This window comes from Drosophila ficusphila, unplaced genomic scaffold, assembly GCF_018152265.1.
Source record: "Drosophila ficusphila isolate 14025-0441.05 unplaced genomic scaffold, ASM1815226v1 contig_286, whole genome shotgun sequence".
NCBI lineage: Eukaryota > Metazoa > Arthropoda > Insecta > Diptera > Drosophilidae > Drosophila > Drosophila ficusphila.
Window position 1 is genome coordinate 5117420 of NW_025064189.1, and position 16016 is coordinate 5133435.

General features: G+C 41.9%; 5 protein-coding genes across 6 annotated transcripts; 3 read left to right on the plus strand and 2 right to left on the minus strand.

Annotated features, from left to right (window-relative positions):
• Positions 1 to 1460: 1460 nt before the first annotated feature.
• LOC108100725 (histone-lysine N-methyltransferase 2D) lies at positions 1461 to 10563 on the plus strand. 2 transcript variants are annotated; one of them, XM_017204761.1, is made up of 4 exons: positions 1461 to 1580; positions 7465 to 8084; positions 8410 to 8561; positions 8840 to 10563. In XM_017204761.1, the coding sequence occupies exons 2-4, from the start codon at positions 7541 to 7543 to the stop codon at positions 9764 to 9766; spliced, it is 1623 nt and encodes a 540-aa protein (XP_017060250.1). In that variant the 5' UTR covers positions 1461 to 1580; positions 7465 to 7540; the 3' UTR covers positions 9767 to 10563. The 2 variants fall into 2 exon arrangements, with proteins under 2 accessions (XP_017060250.1, XP_017060251.1); XM_017204762.1 differs by lacking the exon at positions 1461 to 1580 and adding an exon at positions 6025 to 6113.
• On the minus strand, positions 4099 to 4907 carry LOC108100727. The gene has a single exon (XM_017204764.2). The coding sequence runs from the start codon at positions 4543 to 4545 to the stop codon at positions 4300 to 4302; it is 246 nt and encodes an 81-aa protein (XP_017060253.1). The 5' UTR covers positions 4546 to 4907; the 3' UTR covers positions 4099 to 4299.
• On the plus strand, positions 4969 to 5499 carry LOC108100726. The gene is made up of 2 exons (XM_017204763.2): positions 4969 to 5056; positions 5130 to 5499. Exons 1-2 carry the CDS (start codon positions 4984 to 4986, stop codon positions 5375 to 5377), a joined length of 321 nt encoding a protein of 106 aa, XP_017060252.1. The 5' UTR covers positions 4969 to 4983; the 3' UTR covers positions 5378 to 5499.
• Positions 10564 to 10657: 94 nt separating the features above from the next.
• Positions 10658 to 14955, minus strand: LOC108100624 (OTU domain-containing protein 5-B). Its single transcript, XM_017204623.2, has 8 exons — positions 14351 to 14955; positions 14213 to 14280; positions 12974 to 13502; positions 12758 to 12914; positions 12468 to 12670; positions 11864 to 12411; positions 11584 to 11798; positions 10658 to 11385 (listed from the first exon to the last, which is right to left on the minus strand). Exons 1-8 carry the CDS (start codon positions 14516 to 14518, stop codon positions 11291 to 11293), a joined length of 1983 nt encoding a protein of 660 aa, XP_017060112.1. The 5' UTR covers positions 14519 to 14955; the 3' UTR covers positions 10658 to 11290.
• A 556-nt stretch (positions 14956 to 15511) lies between these two features.
• Positions 15512 to 15800, plus strand: LOC108100254. The gene has a single exon (XM_017204030.1). It carries the CDS (start codon positions 15512 to 15514, stop codon positions 15707 to 15709), a length of 198 nt encoding a protein of 65 aa, XP_017059519.1. The 3' UTR covers positions 15710 to 15800.
• The last annotated feature ends 216 nt before the right edge of the window (positions 15801 to 16016 follow it).

Below are 16016 nucleotides of genomic sequence, written 5' to 3' on the forward strand. Positions count from 1 at the left end.
ATTTAAAATTCATTTATAATGACTTCATTGATTTTCAAAAACACTTAAAATCAAATCATTTTCTGCAAACTTTTGAAGACTGAAAAAAGGTAAACCATTTTCCTCTTTTTTAAGTTGAATTTTTGTTACGATTTTAAAAAGTAAGCTTATCTACTGACAGGTTTGGCAAAGCGTAGATTCTAAATAACTCAAGTATTTTATTTACGATTGAAAATTTAATTGCGATATAAATTATTATCATAAACACAACTTTTTTGGAAAGCAAAGTTTGTTAGCCATCAATTTGGTCAAAGAAAATGTTCTGTAGATAATTTTTCTGTCATGCTGCTATCGAATACTTGTTTCTTCACATTTAAATTGTCCATAGGGAAAAGACAAGATGTAACCCCCACCATCTTTCTTGAGAAAAATAATTCAATTTTTGAATTTGAATGCTTGCAAATAGATATTTACTGCATATGTACAGGCTGTCATGTATACATATATCATCCTCACTAAATTTCAACATGGCCCATACCCTTCAAAAACTGGAATCAAATAAAATGATTTGTAGCCCGCCCTTTAAGCTAAACAAAGACTGCTTTTTGTGCATGACCATATACATTACATAAATACATAAGTGCACTTATGTAAATTCCCATGTACTGCAGTACTTTAATAGGTTTTGTTAGATCTGATGCAGGCAAAAATGCCTATTAAAAATGCGTTTGGAAAAAACTGTTGCATACCTGACGGCGCGCGCTCAAATTAACTAACGGAACATTGAAAGTTGCATTGTGAGCGCAAGAGAGAGTTCGTCAAGTGACGAACGCATGAGAGCGCAGCATCCGAGTGGGAGAGAGAGAACCGAAGCGTGGCGAAGTATAAATATAAGGGGCAAATAGGGAATTTCGGCACTAGATGTTCGGAGGCCGCAAGATGCGGAGGGGGCCGAGAGCATTCGGCACTAAGCCGGCGAGAGAGCAAACACAAAAGCGAAAGCGAGGAGCCGGCATAGGAGTTGTCTGTGTGCGTGTGTGCGGTGATTGGGAGCGGGTGTAGTGACTCTCGTCTGTGTGTGCACGGATGTTCCTATAGATATGTGTGTGTGCGTGTGTCGCTTTGTCGGCAATTTAAAGAGTAAATAATTGTCTGCCGGTGGCAAACATTTGGCCAAACTGCTAGTCCACACATTTTGCGACTGTATTGGTATTGCTACTTTCGTCTGCCTGTATTGGTGCCGAGTATCGGCTCTTCGTCACCAAACTCTACACAATTTTAGGCGCCGGACGAACGCACTTTCAATCAGTTAACTTTATAACGTCAGCGTCGACACTACGTCATCCGGTCGAACGTATCGAATCAAATTGGCACCGGTGTTACGCCCCCGAGAACACAAACTTTGCCCTTGTATTCGTTGCCGCGCGCTGCGATTTTCGTCGCGTTTTTACTTTCACGCGACCAATTCGCTCAAAGTCAACAATTGTCGTGAAAACGTGTGTCTGCAAAGTGTTTTGTAACCTGTATTTAAGCATGCTTTTATCGTGCTTCTCCCCCAAAAGCCGGCAAATGTGACTTAAACGCCGAGCAATTGAAAACCTGTGAGTACATAGCACTTTTCGGTACATGCAAATCACTCAAGGGAACTTAATCAAGCAATCAGAGCTGTTGTGGGCACACAAAAGTATGCTATTTAAAATTTTATTCACTAAAGCCTTATAACAACTCTTGAATGGTGTAACAATAATTCATACCGACACCATAATTTAAAACAAATACAAGGTCCCTGACTATTACAATTAATGTGTACTGAACGATGTCTTAAAACCATTCGTTAATACGAATAAAGAATATTTTAAATATAAATAAGAATTTATTGTAAAAAGCTTTTTATTATGAATCTTTGGTTGAATCAGCTAGAATATTTTATTAACTTTAATTAGTTTTGACTTTATTGAATTTATACGTGTCCCCTAAAAATTTTTTTTTTTAAAGCAGTAATAGTAACAATAAACTTAAATAAACTTTTAGACATATCCCTAAAAAAGGCTAAATAATTAGTTAAAATTCATTGAAGAAAATAGTGGTACAAATTATAGAGTTAAAAAATTTGAAGGCAACCTATTAAGCTTGCAACATTGCTATCTACCTACTTTTACTGCTCAAAATTTTAAGCAGCTTCTTAAATCGGAAAACGCACTTTCATCGGCGAAATGCCGGCCACTTAATTCGCACACAATCGGGCAATAAATCAGCATTTAATGCGCCTGCATCGAATTGGCGACTCAGCCGGCATAACGTCATCGACATCATGTGACCGCGTTTCCGAATTTCCCCGAAACTTGTGTACGTGCGTTGTGTGTTGGCCCCGAAATACAAAATACAAAATACGGAATACGAAATACGAAATGCACGGCGCAACGCGGCGCAGACGACGGGTCATGGCCACGGCCACGGCCACGGCCACGAATATGGCATTTCGGCGACTCCGGCTGCGGATACGGCTCCGGCTCTGACTGCAAACTCCGGCTCTGCCGTGCGTCGCAGTTTCACTTTCACGGCGCATACACACACACTTACACACACTTGCACACACACAGCTGCGAGGGCTGCGAAGAGACGAGATCCGTGGGCGTTGCGGGCGCGACTTGCACTCAGCCTCACAGTTCGTCTTCCCCGAAATCGGCGGCGGGTGCACAGTCACGGCCACGGATACGTTTACGGACACGATTACGGCCCACTCGACCTGCCAATGACAATGTCGCACAGTGGGCGGAAATTGGTTTTTGTTGGGCAATAAACCAAAATGCGCGGGCGGAACTAAACTGACTTAACTGGAATTCACTTGTGCGGCAGAAATGTTTTTTGTTTATAACTTTTAAACCCTTTAAAATTTAATTGGTTATTGTTCTTAAGTGGTTTTGTTCAAATTGATTAAGATTTTCCCCGAAATCAATTACGTATACTTAATATAATTACGTATACGCTGGGCCAAACCAAAAAGGGGGCGGAACTAAACTGAAATTCATTTGTGCAGCAGGAATGTTTTTTCTTTATTTCTTTTGAACCCTTTAACTGTTTGTCAAGTGGTTTTGTTCAAATCGATTAAGATTTTCCCCGAAATCAATTACGTATACTTGATATAATTACGTATACGCACCTCCTAGCATCAAAGTAGGCAATGATTCTTTTTAATGATGATATCTAAGAAGTCAGCGTAGTTGTTATTTTAACTAGTAATATACACCAAAATAACATTCTCTGTGCCTTAAAAATACACTTTCTGACTGGTAAAAGGTGCAAAAAAATGCATCTTAAACTGTTTTTAAAATTCAGTGCCTTTGTGTGCCTTTTGTAACACATTCTGCATCCGTTGAGAACGTGTTGGATTGAAGAAGAGTAAAAGGGTTCTGGATGGCGAAACGGAAATTGGAATGAGATTGTTGACGGGTGGACCGGCAAAATGCGCCGACTTCCGCATGCTCATTTCTGCCGATATCCTGCCGCCATAACGACCACAACGACGATGGCGATGGTGATGGTGATGCAATGCTGTATGCCGGAAAGCCGCCGAAGTGCCCATGCACACAAAGCACCCCATCACAACAGCACACCCACAAAACACCTCACCCACACTATTATGCGCATGGGAGAGTTGCACTTGCCGAACAGCCTCGCCATGAAGCACCCCCTTTATCCCCCTCTATCCCGTTATCCTGGCGCCTCTTTCTGCCGACACTCTCACTCTCCGCTTCACAAGTGTGTGAGCTCTCGGTGTTTACTCGCCGCCGAGTGCAGCATAGCCAACTACACTGGGAGAAAAATGTGAATTCTTGAAGTTTTAAATGACATTTCATTCTGCAGATTAATTCTTATTAGTTAGATTATTAGTTAAATTAGTAAACATAAAATCTGGCTTAAATTGAGCAGGCATAATTCATAACTAAACTATATAACTTTTAGGGTATTATTATTTAACAAAAAAAAACAAGATTCTTGTTTGCATTATGGTATTATACATTAAATGTTCATAACTCATGATAGGTTATATAAGTTACAGTATTTTGAGGAGAAGGGAAACTTATTGAAATCCTATAAAATATTAAAAACTTCAACCTATATTTTTATAAAATTGCATTTATATAGAAATAATGTACTCGTATGTAATTAAGCCTTTAAAAAATGAAAATCATTGAGTTGTTGGCACTTAGATATTTTTTTCCCCTGTAGCATTGAGTGCAGTTACCTCTGCTCCTGGAGATGGGCGATGTTTTCGGAGTGGGTGTTCTGGGTGTCCGTGGGTCCGGGGAAGCCGGCCGTCTACTTTGGTGGTAGGCTGTTTGCCGGGAGCATCGCATCGCATCGCACAGAGCATCGCATCGCTACGTCATCGCCGTCGCCGTCGCCATCGCCATCGTCATCGCCACCGTGCCGGAATTCGTGTGCGTGGCCTGATTTCGTCGATTGGCCTTGTGCGGGTTTCAGTGTCAGGAGCGCAGCATCTTTGTTTTGGTTGCAATTGTTGTTGCTGCTGCTGCCGCTGCTGCTGCTCGACTTGGCCTGCATATATGCAAATCACGCACACACACGAGCTGCACTCCTTGGAGTGGGAACGAGTGGCAGGTCCTGTATGCGGGAGCAGGTCCTTTTGTCTGGAGAACTGTGAAGTGGGCATTTGTGCGCCCTTCATGTTTCAGATGGCCAAGTAAACAGAGTCGAAAACTGGGTTTCAAGTGCTTCACGTTGCAACTCTTTAATTTTTTACTTATTAGTAGGTACTCAAAGAATAAATACTAGACCATTTTTTACTTTTAAATTTTTTCTTAGATAGCAAACTATTTTGTTGTGATTACTTTAAAAAATATGCATTCCTTTGCCTTATATATATTTTTTTTTCCATTAGACTGTAATCTATTTATCTTCAGAAAATTATTAACTAAATAAGTAACGCTGATTTTATGTGATAAAAATTCGTGAAGCTTAAATAATTGCTTTAGTACAGCGATGGATTCAAAGGTGTTACTACATTGTGTTGTGTTATTCAATGTAATTTTAGCACGAAAAAGTTATCACAATGGTGAATAGCTCATGTCCCATTAAAAATTAGGTGACCATTTATTTTTTTTTACTTTTTTACTTAATATCTTTAGATAATCACTATGAAGTTGTGGGAGTAGACTGCAATGAAAACGAAGCAGTCAGCTGTATGCTGATTAAATGCCAAGATACCAAATTTTGTCCGCCGGAGAACTTTTGCTATAACCCCAAGTGCGTTTGCCGCAAAGGATTTCGGCGTCTTGGTAATAGTTGTGTGCCAAAACACAATTCCTGGCTGCTAAAAGAAAGTGCATTACAGTCAGCTCTGCTGGAAATTCCCTATCGGGAACTTTTCTTTTAATTGTTTTTATCTAACTTGGTAAATACTTTTAAATTATATTATTTCAATAATGTGTAAATAGTTTTATATTATAAAAACAGTTTATAATGAACTATAATAAATAGTAAACACTTTTAAATTAATTACTATATATTATATATAAAAAAAAAGTTTAAAATGAACTTTAATAAACATTTTAGAGCTGTGCACAGCAGTTGACGAATGTAATCTTTAATAACAACTTAGAGTAATCGATTTGATCTCTATTATTTGATTAAGTCTGCAATCTATATCTGTGTAAATCCAGCCCAAAGATATTTTTGTTGCCAATCTCTTTTCAAAATGGCAAACAAAGTGTGTTCTTTTTTGCCAGCCACTTTGGGAGAGCGTTTCGATTGTTGGCTCTCGCCACTTATTCCCGATTCATATTCGTTGCTCTCCGGCACACACACCAGCACACACAAACACACACATAGTTAGAGCAACTAATGCAAAAATGGGCGGATTGTGTGGGGTGTATTTTGTATTTTGGCCAGGCCATGCCGGCTGGCTGGCTGGCAGGAAAGAGCCGAGAGCCGAGCCATTATGTCTCGTGGCGGAGAGAAAAGTCGGAGTACTATATAGCGACGGGTATCGGTAGTAGTAGTCAGTAGTCAGTAGTGAAGCTACGCGACACGCCGCCAGGTGGCTTCGTTTGTGGATGCGGCGGGTGTTTAATTCGCATGTGCATGTGCATGTGCACCGCAGACATTGAACGGTACGAAAAGCCCTCCCCCTTCCTCTCTCCCTCCCCCTCCATCGAAGTAAAAACCCCTCCACAACCCGGTATCCCACACAATACATACTTTTTTTTTGTTGTTCTCCTTTTCTGTGTTTTTTTTTTTTGTTGGCCGTATTTTCGCCGCGGAGGAGGTGACCTCCAGAATGGGCTGGCAAATGCAATTGGCTGCACTTTTCCTTTGTCAGCCCGCCTTGCGTTTTATTGTGTCACGGGTTCGCGCGCAGATGGTAAAAATAAACGACCACGGTGTTTTCCCAAGTGAAAGTCTGTTTATCTACCGGCAAAAATGGAAAACTATATATACACCATAGTTGTTGTGCCGCGACGAAAACGACGAAATATATGTGTGTTCTCAATTAGCAGCGACACTAATTTGCGTGCCTAGTGAAAATCGATATGGCGCAGCCTTTGACTTTTGGCACTTGGCGAATCGTTTTAGAATGTTCAACACTGCGTATGCGTTATATTTTGATGTAACTTCTCGATTTTCTTAGTTTGAATTGTATGAGGGCAATGAAAATTGCTCGCACAGGCGGTTTAGGTCAGCCCTAACCTAATCTTAATGTAGCGACATACTAAATTGCCATATAGTGGGTCGTCATCGCCGAAACCCCCCTTTGAAATATTACCCCCCTGGATTTTTATTGTTCCCACCTCCCTGTCTCCCCACTTCTTGCTTTCTCTCTCGCTCTCGTTGTCGCACAGCGCGCAGGATTCGCGCTCTTTTTTATCGCCACCTTTACAGTTGCAAAGTGGGCGGTGGGCGGCTGTTTAGACGAAAGTTAGTGTGTCTGTGTGTGTGTGAGTGTGTGTGTCCTGCGATTCGGCAAGTCAGCTAAAATAACAACAACTGCAGCGGTGTTTTCACTTTCCATTCGAAAGCCTTCTAAGCTTAAATTGTGCTGCAGTTTTTAACCACCGTTTGTTGGTCTATTTTGGGGTTTTTACTGATTTATGGGGTTATTTGGTAATAATAATAATAACATTATTAAATACTCGCTGATCAAGTTATAATTAGGTTTTATTTGTTGAGTAAAGAGTGTGATTGTTATTATTTATACTTATAAGATTATAAGATTATCTTACCAGATTAGATTAAAAAATTAATGGATTACAGGATCTTGAAAATTAAAGGGAATGAGCAAAACTAAAACTTAAACCAAAATGGTATATATTTTAATTGTATATATTACAAATCCCTTAAAAATATTTTATTATATATTTACCGTTCACATTTAAACACTTTTATAATTTTTCTCAACGTTAGTGATGCAACTTAATCCTTTTAAACCTGAATCCTTATCTACCTTTACAATTCTCATTTCAGTAGCCTTACTGTCGACGCACAAGATCCCAGAAAACCTCCCAGGACTCCCCATTTCTAGCTAAGAAACGAACGCACAATGAACTTCACCCCGTTTGGCAACACCTTTCCCGGCAACATTCCCGGCCTGCCGCAGTTCACGACAAGCACGGCGCCCCTGGTTTCCACGGTGACAGCCGCCGTGACGGACGTGACCGTGACTGCCACCAACAATCCGCAGCAGCAACAGCAGCAGCAGCAGCAGGATGCCGCCGGCAGCAGCAATCGCTACCAGCAGCAACAGCAACAGGTAGCGCACTTTGGCCAGGCCACCATGACTTCGGGCCAGGGCAGCAGTGGCAACAAGTTCCGCGACGGTCAGGAGGATGCTCTTCAGGGTGACAAGTACAATGGCCACTTGGTGGCATCCGCCCAACAGCAGCAGCAGCAGCAACAGCAACAACAGCAGCAGCAGACGCAGTATGCAACTGTTGCGTACGCAAGTGCAACAGCCACGAGTGCCGCGGCGGATGCGCTGCAGGCGAGCACTTCCGGCCAGCAGCAGCAGCAGATGCAGCAGCAACAGGTCACCGCCCCGCAGGAACTCACCCAGGATCTGTGCAACGCCATCCTGCAGCAACAAGGTAAATATCAAAGAAATACATTTAAGTAAGGGCATAATACTTTAAAGCTTTACCAACTGTATGAAATTTAACTTCGAGACAGTAGTTTGAATAGAATTCTTTCAAGCAAATTCTAACGTTAGGCTAAAAAGCAAATTAAATAAGTTAAAAATTGTATCCAAATTATTAAACCTTTACAAAACGAATAACATGCGATTATAGATAAAACAATTTTTCACCAGATAAACACTTTAAAGTTTAATAAATTTTACCTTCTTAATCCGGTAAATTGAGATCCAAATCTGTACGAAAATAACTCAAAACATATATATTTTAACCCTTACAGTACTTCAGAATACCTCGTGGCAAACTCTGACGCCGGGCACCACAGTGGCCGACTACCTTTCGCATCTTCCAGCCAACACATTGCCCCTGTCGCTGCACCACTTCCTCAAGTATTCCGCGGAGACGATAAAAAAAGAGAACCAGCAAAATGTGGTAAGGATAATTGACTTTCGTACAGTTTCAGTCGCAGTAAGACCTATGATAGTTAAAGCTGACTTTATTCAAATAAACCATTCCCACGTAACCAGAGATTCTTATGATTTCTAAGGTAGAATTTCAAAAATCTCTTTTACTTGTATATAAAGAAAAAACTGAGAATGAATGTTTGGAAGTAATCTTACTTCTTTAACACTCTTAAGGATGTTAATGATTAGCTTCTCATAAAAGAGCTTTTGCATCATTAAAAACTAAAGATTGACTCTTGCTTTCAGGTACTGCAGGTGCAGACGGGACCAGCCATCGGGATCAACACCCTGGGCACGACAACCATTAGTATACCTCAGCAGGAGCAGTTGACCCTGCAGCCGCAGCAGCAGCAGCAGCAGACGACGTTGCAGGTGCAGACGCAGTCGGCGGCTGTTACGGCGACGGCGACGGCGACGACGGCGGCGACAGGGACGACGGCCGGCGGATCCGGCGGAACTACGGGCAAGAAGAAGAAGCGCAAAAAGCGAAGCAAGGACCGGAAACCGAAGCTGCGACCCGGCGAGATTCGCCTGGGAACGGCGCTGGACGGGAGTCCGCTGTACATGTGCCCCGAATGCCATGTGGCGTATCCGGAACCGGAACTCCTCGAGGTCCACCTGGTGGGCCACAACCTGGAGAAGCGGTACGTGTGCGACATCTGCCAGGCGTCGCTGAAGCGCAAGGACCACCTCACCCGCCACAAACAGTCGCACAATCCGGAGAGGCCGTACATCTGCACCGTTTGCCTGAAGGCCTTCAAGCGGAAGGAGCAACTCAGCCTGCACTTTGTGATCCACTCGGGCGAGAAGCGCCACCAGTGCGGCGAGTGCGGCAAGGGTTTCTACCGCAAGGATCACCTGCGCAAGCACACCCGCTCCCACATCGCTCGCAGGGTCAAGGCCGAGTTGAATAGCCATGTGCGACGGGAGAATGGCACCAGCATGTTGCAACCAGTCGTCACGGAGGCAACGACGGCTGCCTTGCAACATGCCAATCAGTTGGCCAACGCGCAGCAGCAGTTGCAGCAGCAGCAGCAGCAACAGCAGCAGCAACAGCAACAGCAGCAACATCACATTGTGATCACGCAGCAGCAACAGGCGCCGCAGCAACAGCAGCAGCAGCAGCAGCAGACTTCGCAGCAGCAGCAGCAACAGCAGCAAATGATAAATTAGCCAAATGATTTTTGTAAAGTCAGTTAAAGCAAAATTCAATTTAGTCTCATCTGAACCCTCAAATGGGTTTGGCTGCTCAAAAAAAAACATAACTCTCTCGGTCCACACAATTTAATTGACTCTCACAAATCGGATAATACAAACAGGAGGATGTTAGCTAATGTCTTCGAGGATATCCCCCTGGGAAATCTCAACGTTGTACAATTTTAATCGTAAGTCCACGATGATAATAGGGATCGACCATTAATAAATACACACTCATTGGGATTGAAATTATTTTCAAGATTTATGTTTCAAAATGATAGGAATTCAAATTATAATGAAACTAATAACAGATCCTCCGTCGTTAAGAAAAATCATTGTTTTAAAATGATTTGAATTAAAATACAATAAAATGAATAATAATAATTAATAATTTGCAACATCTATGAACTCAAGAACAACGATAAATTTTCATAACAACTTCAATAGATAAATATTATGGTCGATCCCAGGCCTTTGTCCGCCCTAACATTCCATACTTTAATTTAAGACAAATGTGCAAAGGAATAATAATTTTATACGCAATGTATTTTAGTGAAATGTATTTTTCTACAATTAGAATCAATGTTGTATGGTATATATGTCTGTCCATATGTACATACACCTGTACGAATCCTTGAATAACGTTCACTGGCAGCGAACTATATATTTATATACTATGTAAACAAACGCAATTTAGATTTACACTTAAATGTATGGACCCTAAACCCGAGTCCCAAAAACCTTGTAAATATGCAGTAAATTATATAATTTGATCTAAACTGAAACTGAATTTTATTGAAACCTAAATACATAAACAAATTTTAATTTTTGGGGTTATCTATTTGCTTTATTAAGAGTACTCATAAATTACGATTATTATGCACCATTTATTGTAGTAATTAAATAATTAATTATTAGCTTTATCCGTATTATTATCTTTATATATACGTCTGCGTGTTAGTTTTATATCGTTTATTTATGTACGAGCAGGTTTTGATTCACCGTCAATATCGCGTGCGTACCTTTCTAGGCTTAACGTTATGATGTATTACAAAGTAGGCATTAATTTTATGGAAAGGAACGTGGCATGGAGGGGTATTTATTCACGGTAAAAAAGCGGACAGGTCGGGGTTGACGGCTTATCAAAATTTGTGCTTTATACACATTCAAATCAGGAAATTCAATAATGAACCATTCATGGATTTTTTTTTCAATTTCGGTTCTGATGATTATACAACGAGGCCTAATTAGAAAATATATGTTTATAATATTTATAAGGATAGTGTTATGTGAGAGTGAAAATGTGTAAAAGCGGGTGTGCCTCGATTTCCATTGCAAACATTGCAAAGTTCGTTTCACGCCCACTTATTAACATTCAAGATCGTAGATAATTTCTGCGTATTGTTTTTTTCTTTTTGGTAAGTTTTGTGTTTCGTTTTCGTTGCGAAAAGAACTCTTAGATCACTGTACATAGAACGAAGCGCGACGATAATTCAGCGCCTACGGTCCGCAGAGAAACTTTCGCTTTTGGTCCTCCATGTAATCGCGCGTCGACATCTGGATGGCCTGCTGCAGCATCTCGCTCTCATTAACTCCTGTTAAAGGTAGGGAAAGGAATGGAATTAGTTTGACATATATAAAAACCTAAAAGATAAAGCGTGCTCTTCAATTTATAATCAGATTTTAGGTCCCTCAAAAAGGGATAAGACAAACTAGGTTTTATACTTTGATTGTGATAAAAAATATCACATTTCCTTTCTCTCCCTATATCACAATTAGAATACAAAACTCACCCTCATTGGCGTAGGATGCCTCGAGCAACTCCTGGTAGAAGTTGGAATAGCTCTGCTCCCTCGGCGACTTTGAGTCTCCGCTCTTCTGTGGCGAATTGGAGGACTGCTTCGAGGTGCAAGGGCGCTGCTCAGCCTCTGGCGTGTTGGCGCGAGCCACAGAGGGCCCGGAATCGCGCTTCGGACTCTTCCTGAGCGGAGCCTCTAAAGCCTCAGCGCTGCAAGTTAGGAAGGAAGGTGGGGGCCTTAGTGAGCTGCAATACAAGGCATTCGGAAAACCAACCTCTTGCCGGACAGGGGCGCCTCGCGAGTCTCGTGGCGACGCTTCTTTCTGAGGGCAGTTGTGCGACGTTGCGACTTGGTTCCCTTGCTGGAACGCTGACCAGACGCCGTGCTGGGCGACGAGTTCCCGCCGCAATGACCCACCGAGCTGGTGCTGCTCATATCTGTGGCATCGCTGTCGTAGCCAGCCAATTCGTTCACCTCCGGCGGCAGCTTGTGACTGAACTGACTGAGCGTTTTCGGCGACAGGGAGAACGCAGGAGCTGTGGCATCAGCACCACCAGCACTGGTCAAAGTCACGGCCGGATTGCCACTGCTGCCGGTGCCGCCACACGAGGTGTATTTCGAGGGCGAGGCATCCGAATCGGTGAGCGCCTCCGCCGATGTAACCGTAGAGGAGGTGGCCGAACCTGCGGCTGTGTTGCTGCTGCGCGAACGTTGCATATTCTCGCGACACCACTGCAGGTAGGATTCGCGAGCGATTTGCTCCTCGATGGCTTCATTGGTGGCCTCCCAGTCTGTTGTCTTAAGCTTATCCTCGAACATGGTCTGTGAAATGGACGAGTTAACAAAGTGAACTCAATTGAGTAGACAGAAGTACATACCTGCTCAATCTCCAACTGCTCGCTGAGACGCACTGCCTCTTTAGTTTGGATCTCGGGCTTGTAACCAGCCAAGCCCAAGCCCACGCCCACGGTGGCGTTGTAGGGATCTAATATAGCATTGTAGTGTGATCCGCGCTGATAGGATAAACGCAGTGGTGGATAGCCAGCCTGGGACTGTTCCGAGTTGAAGATGTTAATAGGATCTACAATAAAAATAATACACATTTTAAATATTCATCCCCAAATAAGAATCTTTCTGATTTGTTCGTTGTTTAATCAATGCAACTTACTCGACTGGTAGCAGTATACTTCGACGGTGCGGCTGTAGATCTCGGATATGGCCTGGATCTCGATGTGGTTGCCATGAGCATCACGAGCTCGTTTGCGCTGTATATAGCTGTTGATGTCCTCGGTGACGAACTGACCAAAGTACTCTCGATTCTCGTTCTGCAACGTAAACCATTTCAGTTAAAGTAAACTTTATAATATCCAAAATAATTACTTACAATATAATCCATGGTGTGCTGGCGGATCACATCGTGCATTTCCTCGTCGCCGTAGATCTGCAGCGAAATAGAGCGAAAGAGGCAGGCGCCGTCCTCCTCGACAGGCTTCAGTTCGTAGCCGCGCTGCTCCATGCACTTGGCGAACTCCAGATCGCGGCGCTGCCACTCCTCCACCGGAATCAAGCGCTCCTTGGGCTGAAGGTGCTCATCGCCGCTGTTGTAGCCGGAGAAGGTCTCCTCCACAGTTTTCACCAGATTAGCAGCTGCCGTTGCCGGCGACATTTGAACCTGAGCCTTGGGCACCGTGGCACAGCCTAGTCCCAAATGCTCGGGTGAATTCCTGCCCACCGCCGAGGGACTGCTACTGCCGGAAGTGGACGCCGACGGTGGACTGTTGCACTTGTTTGACACGCCGGGTGATCCGTTGCCCGTGACCGCCGCCGGATGGTTTAGTTTCTCGCGCTCCAGACGATCGCGCTTATAGTGATGGGCGTGGGTGTCGTGATGGTCGCGACGCTTCGAACGTGTGCTGTTTGAAAAGAGAAAATCGTCAAAATTCGATTCCAAATTAAGTGTTACAAAATTTAGGATTTTAAAGATTTGAATGGCAACTATAGATTTGAAAACATAGCCAGTGAAATTTTTAAATCAGCCTTCAAAATTTAAAATATAAGTGATGACTTTGATGGCTTTGTCTTAGAAAATCTGGTTGCAATTTAAGATTTTAGAAAAAGGAAAGGAATTCTTACTAAAGTTTGGTCATCCTTTAAAGCTATTATTTCTGCAAATGTTTTTGTATTTCAAGAATTTTAGTGTTTTTTTATATATGGATTAAGAACCTTTCAAATAAAGGAACATTAAATGATCTAAGCAAACTATTTGGAATACATATTTATACTAAAAGTTATTTAGGTTGCATACACTTAATATTTTCTTACTATACTCCTGCCGATTTCCCGTTTTTTAGCCATTAGAAGTAATTATACTAAAACCAAGTTGCATTTTACAAAGACTGCCTATTAACTGCCTTGTCACGCAAGTTAAAAAACCACCAAGAAGGATCCTACCGAAACCCTGTAAATTGCTTTGTAACACAAGTTATGCAGTAAGATTGCCGCCCAGACTTAGGGTAATCCCCTTTCTTTTTGCCCGTAGGCGAGTAACCCAATTAAATGCAGCTGCTACAGGGCGTAGGACCCCACCCCGGGAAATCCAGTGGCTCCCAGCTCCATAACTCACCTCTTGTGGGGGCTGCAGCGATGGGTGCGTGCCAATTCGTCGTAGACCTCGCCACGCCTCTGGGGACTCTAAAAGGTGGGCGTAAAAAATGAACCAAATTAATGGGTTAAGGCGGGGATGCGATATTAGCCCACTTACCTGTCCATGTCCATCGATGACGACGTTGCGGTGGTTGTGCGTGTGGGTATGGGTCTGGTTAACCACCGACTGCTCCACCACAACCACCTGAGCCTCCTTGTTATCCTGATCCACATTGCCAGCAACGCGTTTCGCACTCGGTGGTGCGCTTACTGGCTTGATTGTCATGGTGGTGCGCTGCTATTCTAGTGGTCAGCGGCACTGTGCCCACTTCTTTTTGTTATTACTTAATTTGAATCACTGGATTTAAGCACGTTCTTAGGGAGAAAACTATTTGTTGCTTGCGACGTCTCCTTTTTATATTCGCCTTACACACAAATCACAAAAACTATGTGTTCTTTGTCCCGAGATGTCGTCGCAGAAAATGCGACCTCAGTGGTTCCTTTCACCCACTCGAAATGAAGTCTCCCTTTTTACCGAATAGTGAAAAACGTACGGCTTTATTGAAAGCCGATTGTGTTCTTTAGTTTTTCAATACCAATTCTGACACCAAATCACATGGACTGCTGGATTTGACAAAATAATAAAAAATGACAATTTCCAGATTTTCATCTGTTTGTGCTTGTATGGGCGAGTGTGTGTGTGTGTGGGCAGTGCTTTGGTCACACTGAACGCTGCAGTGTGGCCGCGACATTTCCTCACAAAAATGTTATTAACTGGGAATTTGGTATTTCATTAAAAAAATACTACACATATTCCGTGAATTCAAAAATACGTTTTTATTGTTTTTTGTAACTGTCTAAAGGAAGGAATAAGGAATATACACTATTTTTGCATAAATTATCCAATTATTAAATATTTTAAAGAAGATTAAAGTTTTAATTTATTAAAGAAAATCCATTTTTATAGCTGCCTCCTTTACTTTAAAAACGTTTATAGACATTTAAATTTTACTTTTTAAATAAACAATAAATGTTTGTCTTTAAGCTTTTACGAATTATCTAATATGTATATCTGAGACAAATATGGCATCAATATTCAGACTACTCGTGCACTACGCAGGTTGGTGACTCTATGTGGTTTGAGATTCAACTTAGAAGCATGTGTGCAAATATTTAGTCCAGTATAACATTAGTTAATTTTTATTTTTGTTTTTGTTTTTTTTTGGAAAGGTATAAAACACCAAAAAACGTAGTTTAAATGTTAGTCGATTTTTCAAACATGAAGACAGAGGTTCTATTTTGTATTATTGTTTCGGTGGCGATGATGGTGGGGCTTGCTAACGCCCAAAGTACTACAAGCACCACGGCAGCCCCCACAACAGAATCTCCGTCAGTTCCCCAATGGTCATGGACGGATTTCTTTAAGTTTTTCAACAGTAGCAGCAGTAATGGAAACAAGTTTTACTTTTTCTTCTGAAGCTATTTTTGCGCTTTTATATCCCGAGAAAAAATCTTTATACACCTGTGTGTTGATTTACTTGGCCAAATAAAAAATAAAGACTATTAGAATCATTGAATTTTTATTTTGGAATAAAATTTATGATCTGAGTTTCAATAACCAGCTGAATAAAATAAAACTTTTTTTAAATCCATTTAGTTACAGATTGGCTATTAGCGGTCTAAGTAACGTGAACGCATATACTGAAATTCGTAGACCTTTAAACATACATATGTATATAATTTTTGCCATCCCAACAATTAAATAAACAATTGTATAATATTCA

Bases quoted from the DNA above. Each gene is read 5' to 3' on its own strand.
- LOC108100727 (XM_017204764.2), bottom strand. From the start codon at position 4,545: ATGCAGGCCAAGTCGAGCAGCAGCAGCGGCAGCAGCAGCAACAACAAT.
- LOC108100254 (XM_017204030.1), top strand. From the start codon at position 15,512: ATGAAGACAGAGGTTCTATTTTGTATTATTGTTTCGGTGGCGATGATG.
- LOC108100624 (XM_017204623.2), bottom strand. From the start codon at position 14,518: ATGACAATCAAGCCAGTAAGCGCACCACCGAGTGCGAAACGCGTTGCT. The intron at 14,281-14,350 runs GTAAGTGGGCTA...CCCACCTTTTAG, and splicing joins TCATCGATGGACATGGACAG to AGTCCCCAGAGGCGTGGCGA. The intron at 11,386-11,583 runs GTGAGTTTTGTA...TACCTTTAACAG, and splicing joins GGCATCCTACGCCAATGAGG to GAGTTAATGAGAGCGAGATG.
- LOC108100725 (XM_017204761.1), top strand. From the start codon at position 7,541: ATGAACTTCACCCCGTTTGGCAACACCTTTCCCGGCAACATTCCCGGC. The intron at 8,085-8,409 runs GTAAATATCAAA...TAACCCTTACAG, and splicing joins CGCCATCCTGCAGCAACAAG to TACTTCAGAATACCTCGTGG. The intron at 8,562-8,839 runs GTAAGGATAATT...TCTTGCTTTCAG, and splicing joins AAGAGAACCAGCAAAATGTG to GTACTGCAGGTGCAGACGGG.
- LOC108100726 (XM_017204763.2), top strand. From the start codon at position 4,984: ATGGATTCAAAGGTGTTACTACATTGTGTTGTGTTATTCAATGTAATT. The intron at 5,057-5,129 runs GTGAATAGCTCA...TAATATCTTTAG, and splicing joins ACGAAAAAGTTATCACAATG to ATAATCACTATGAAGTTGTG.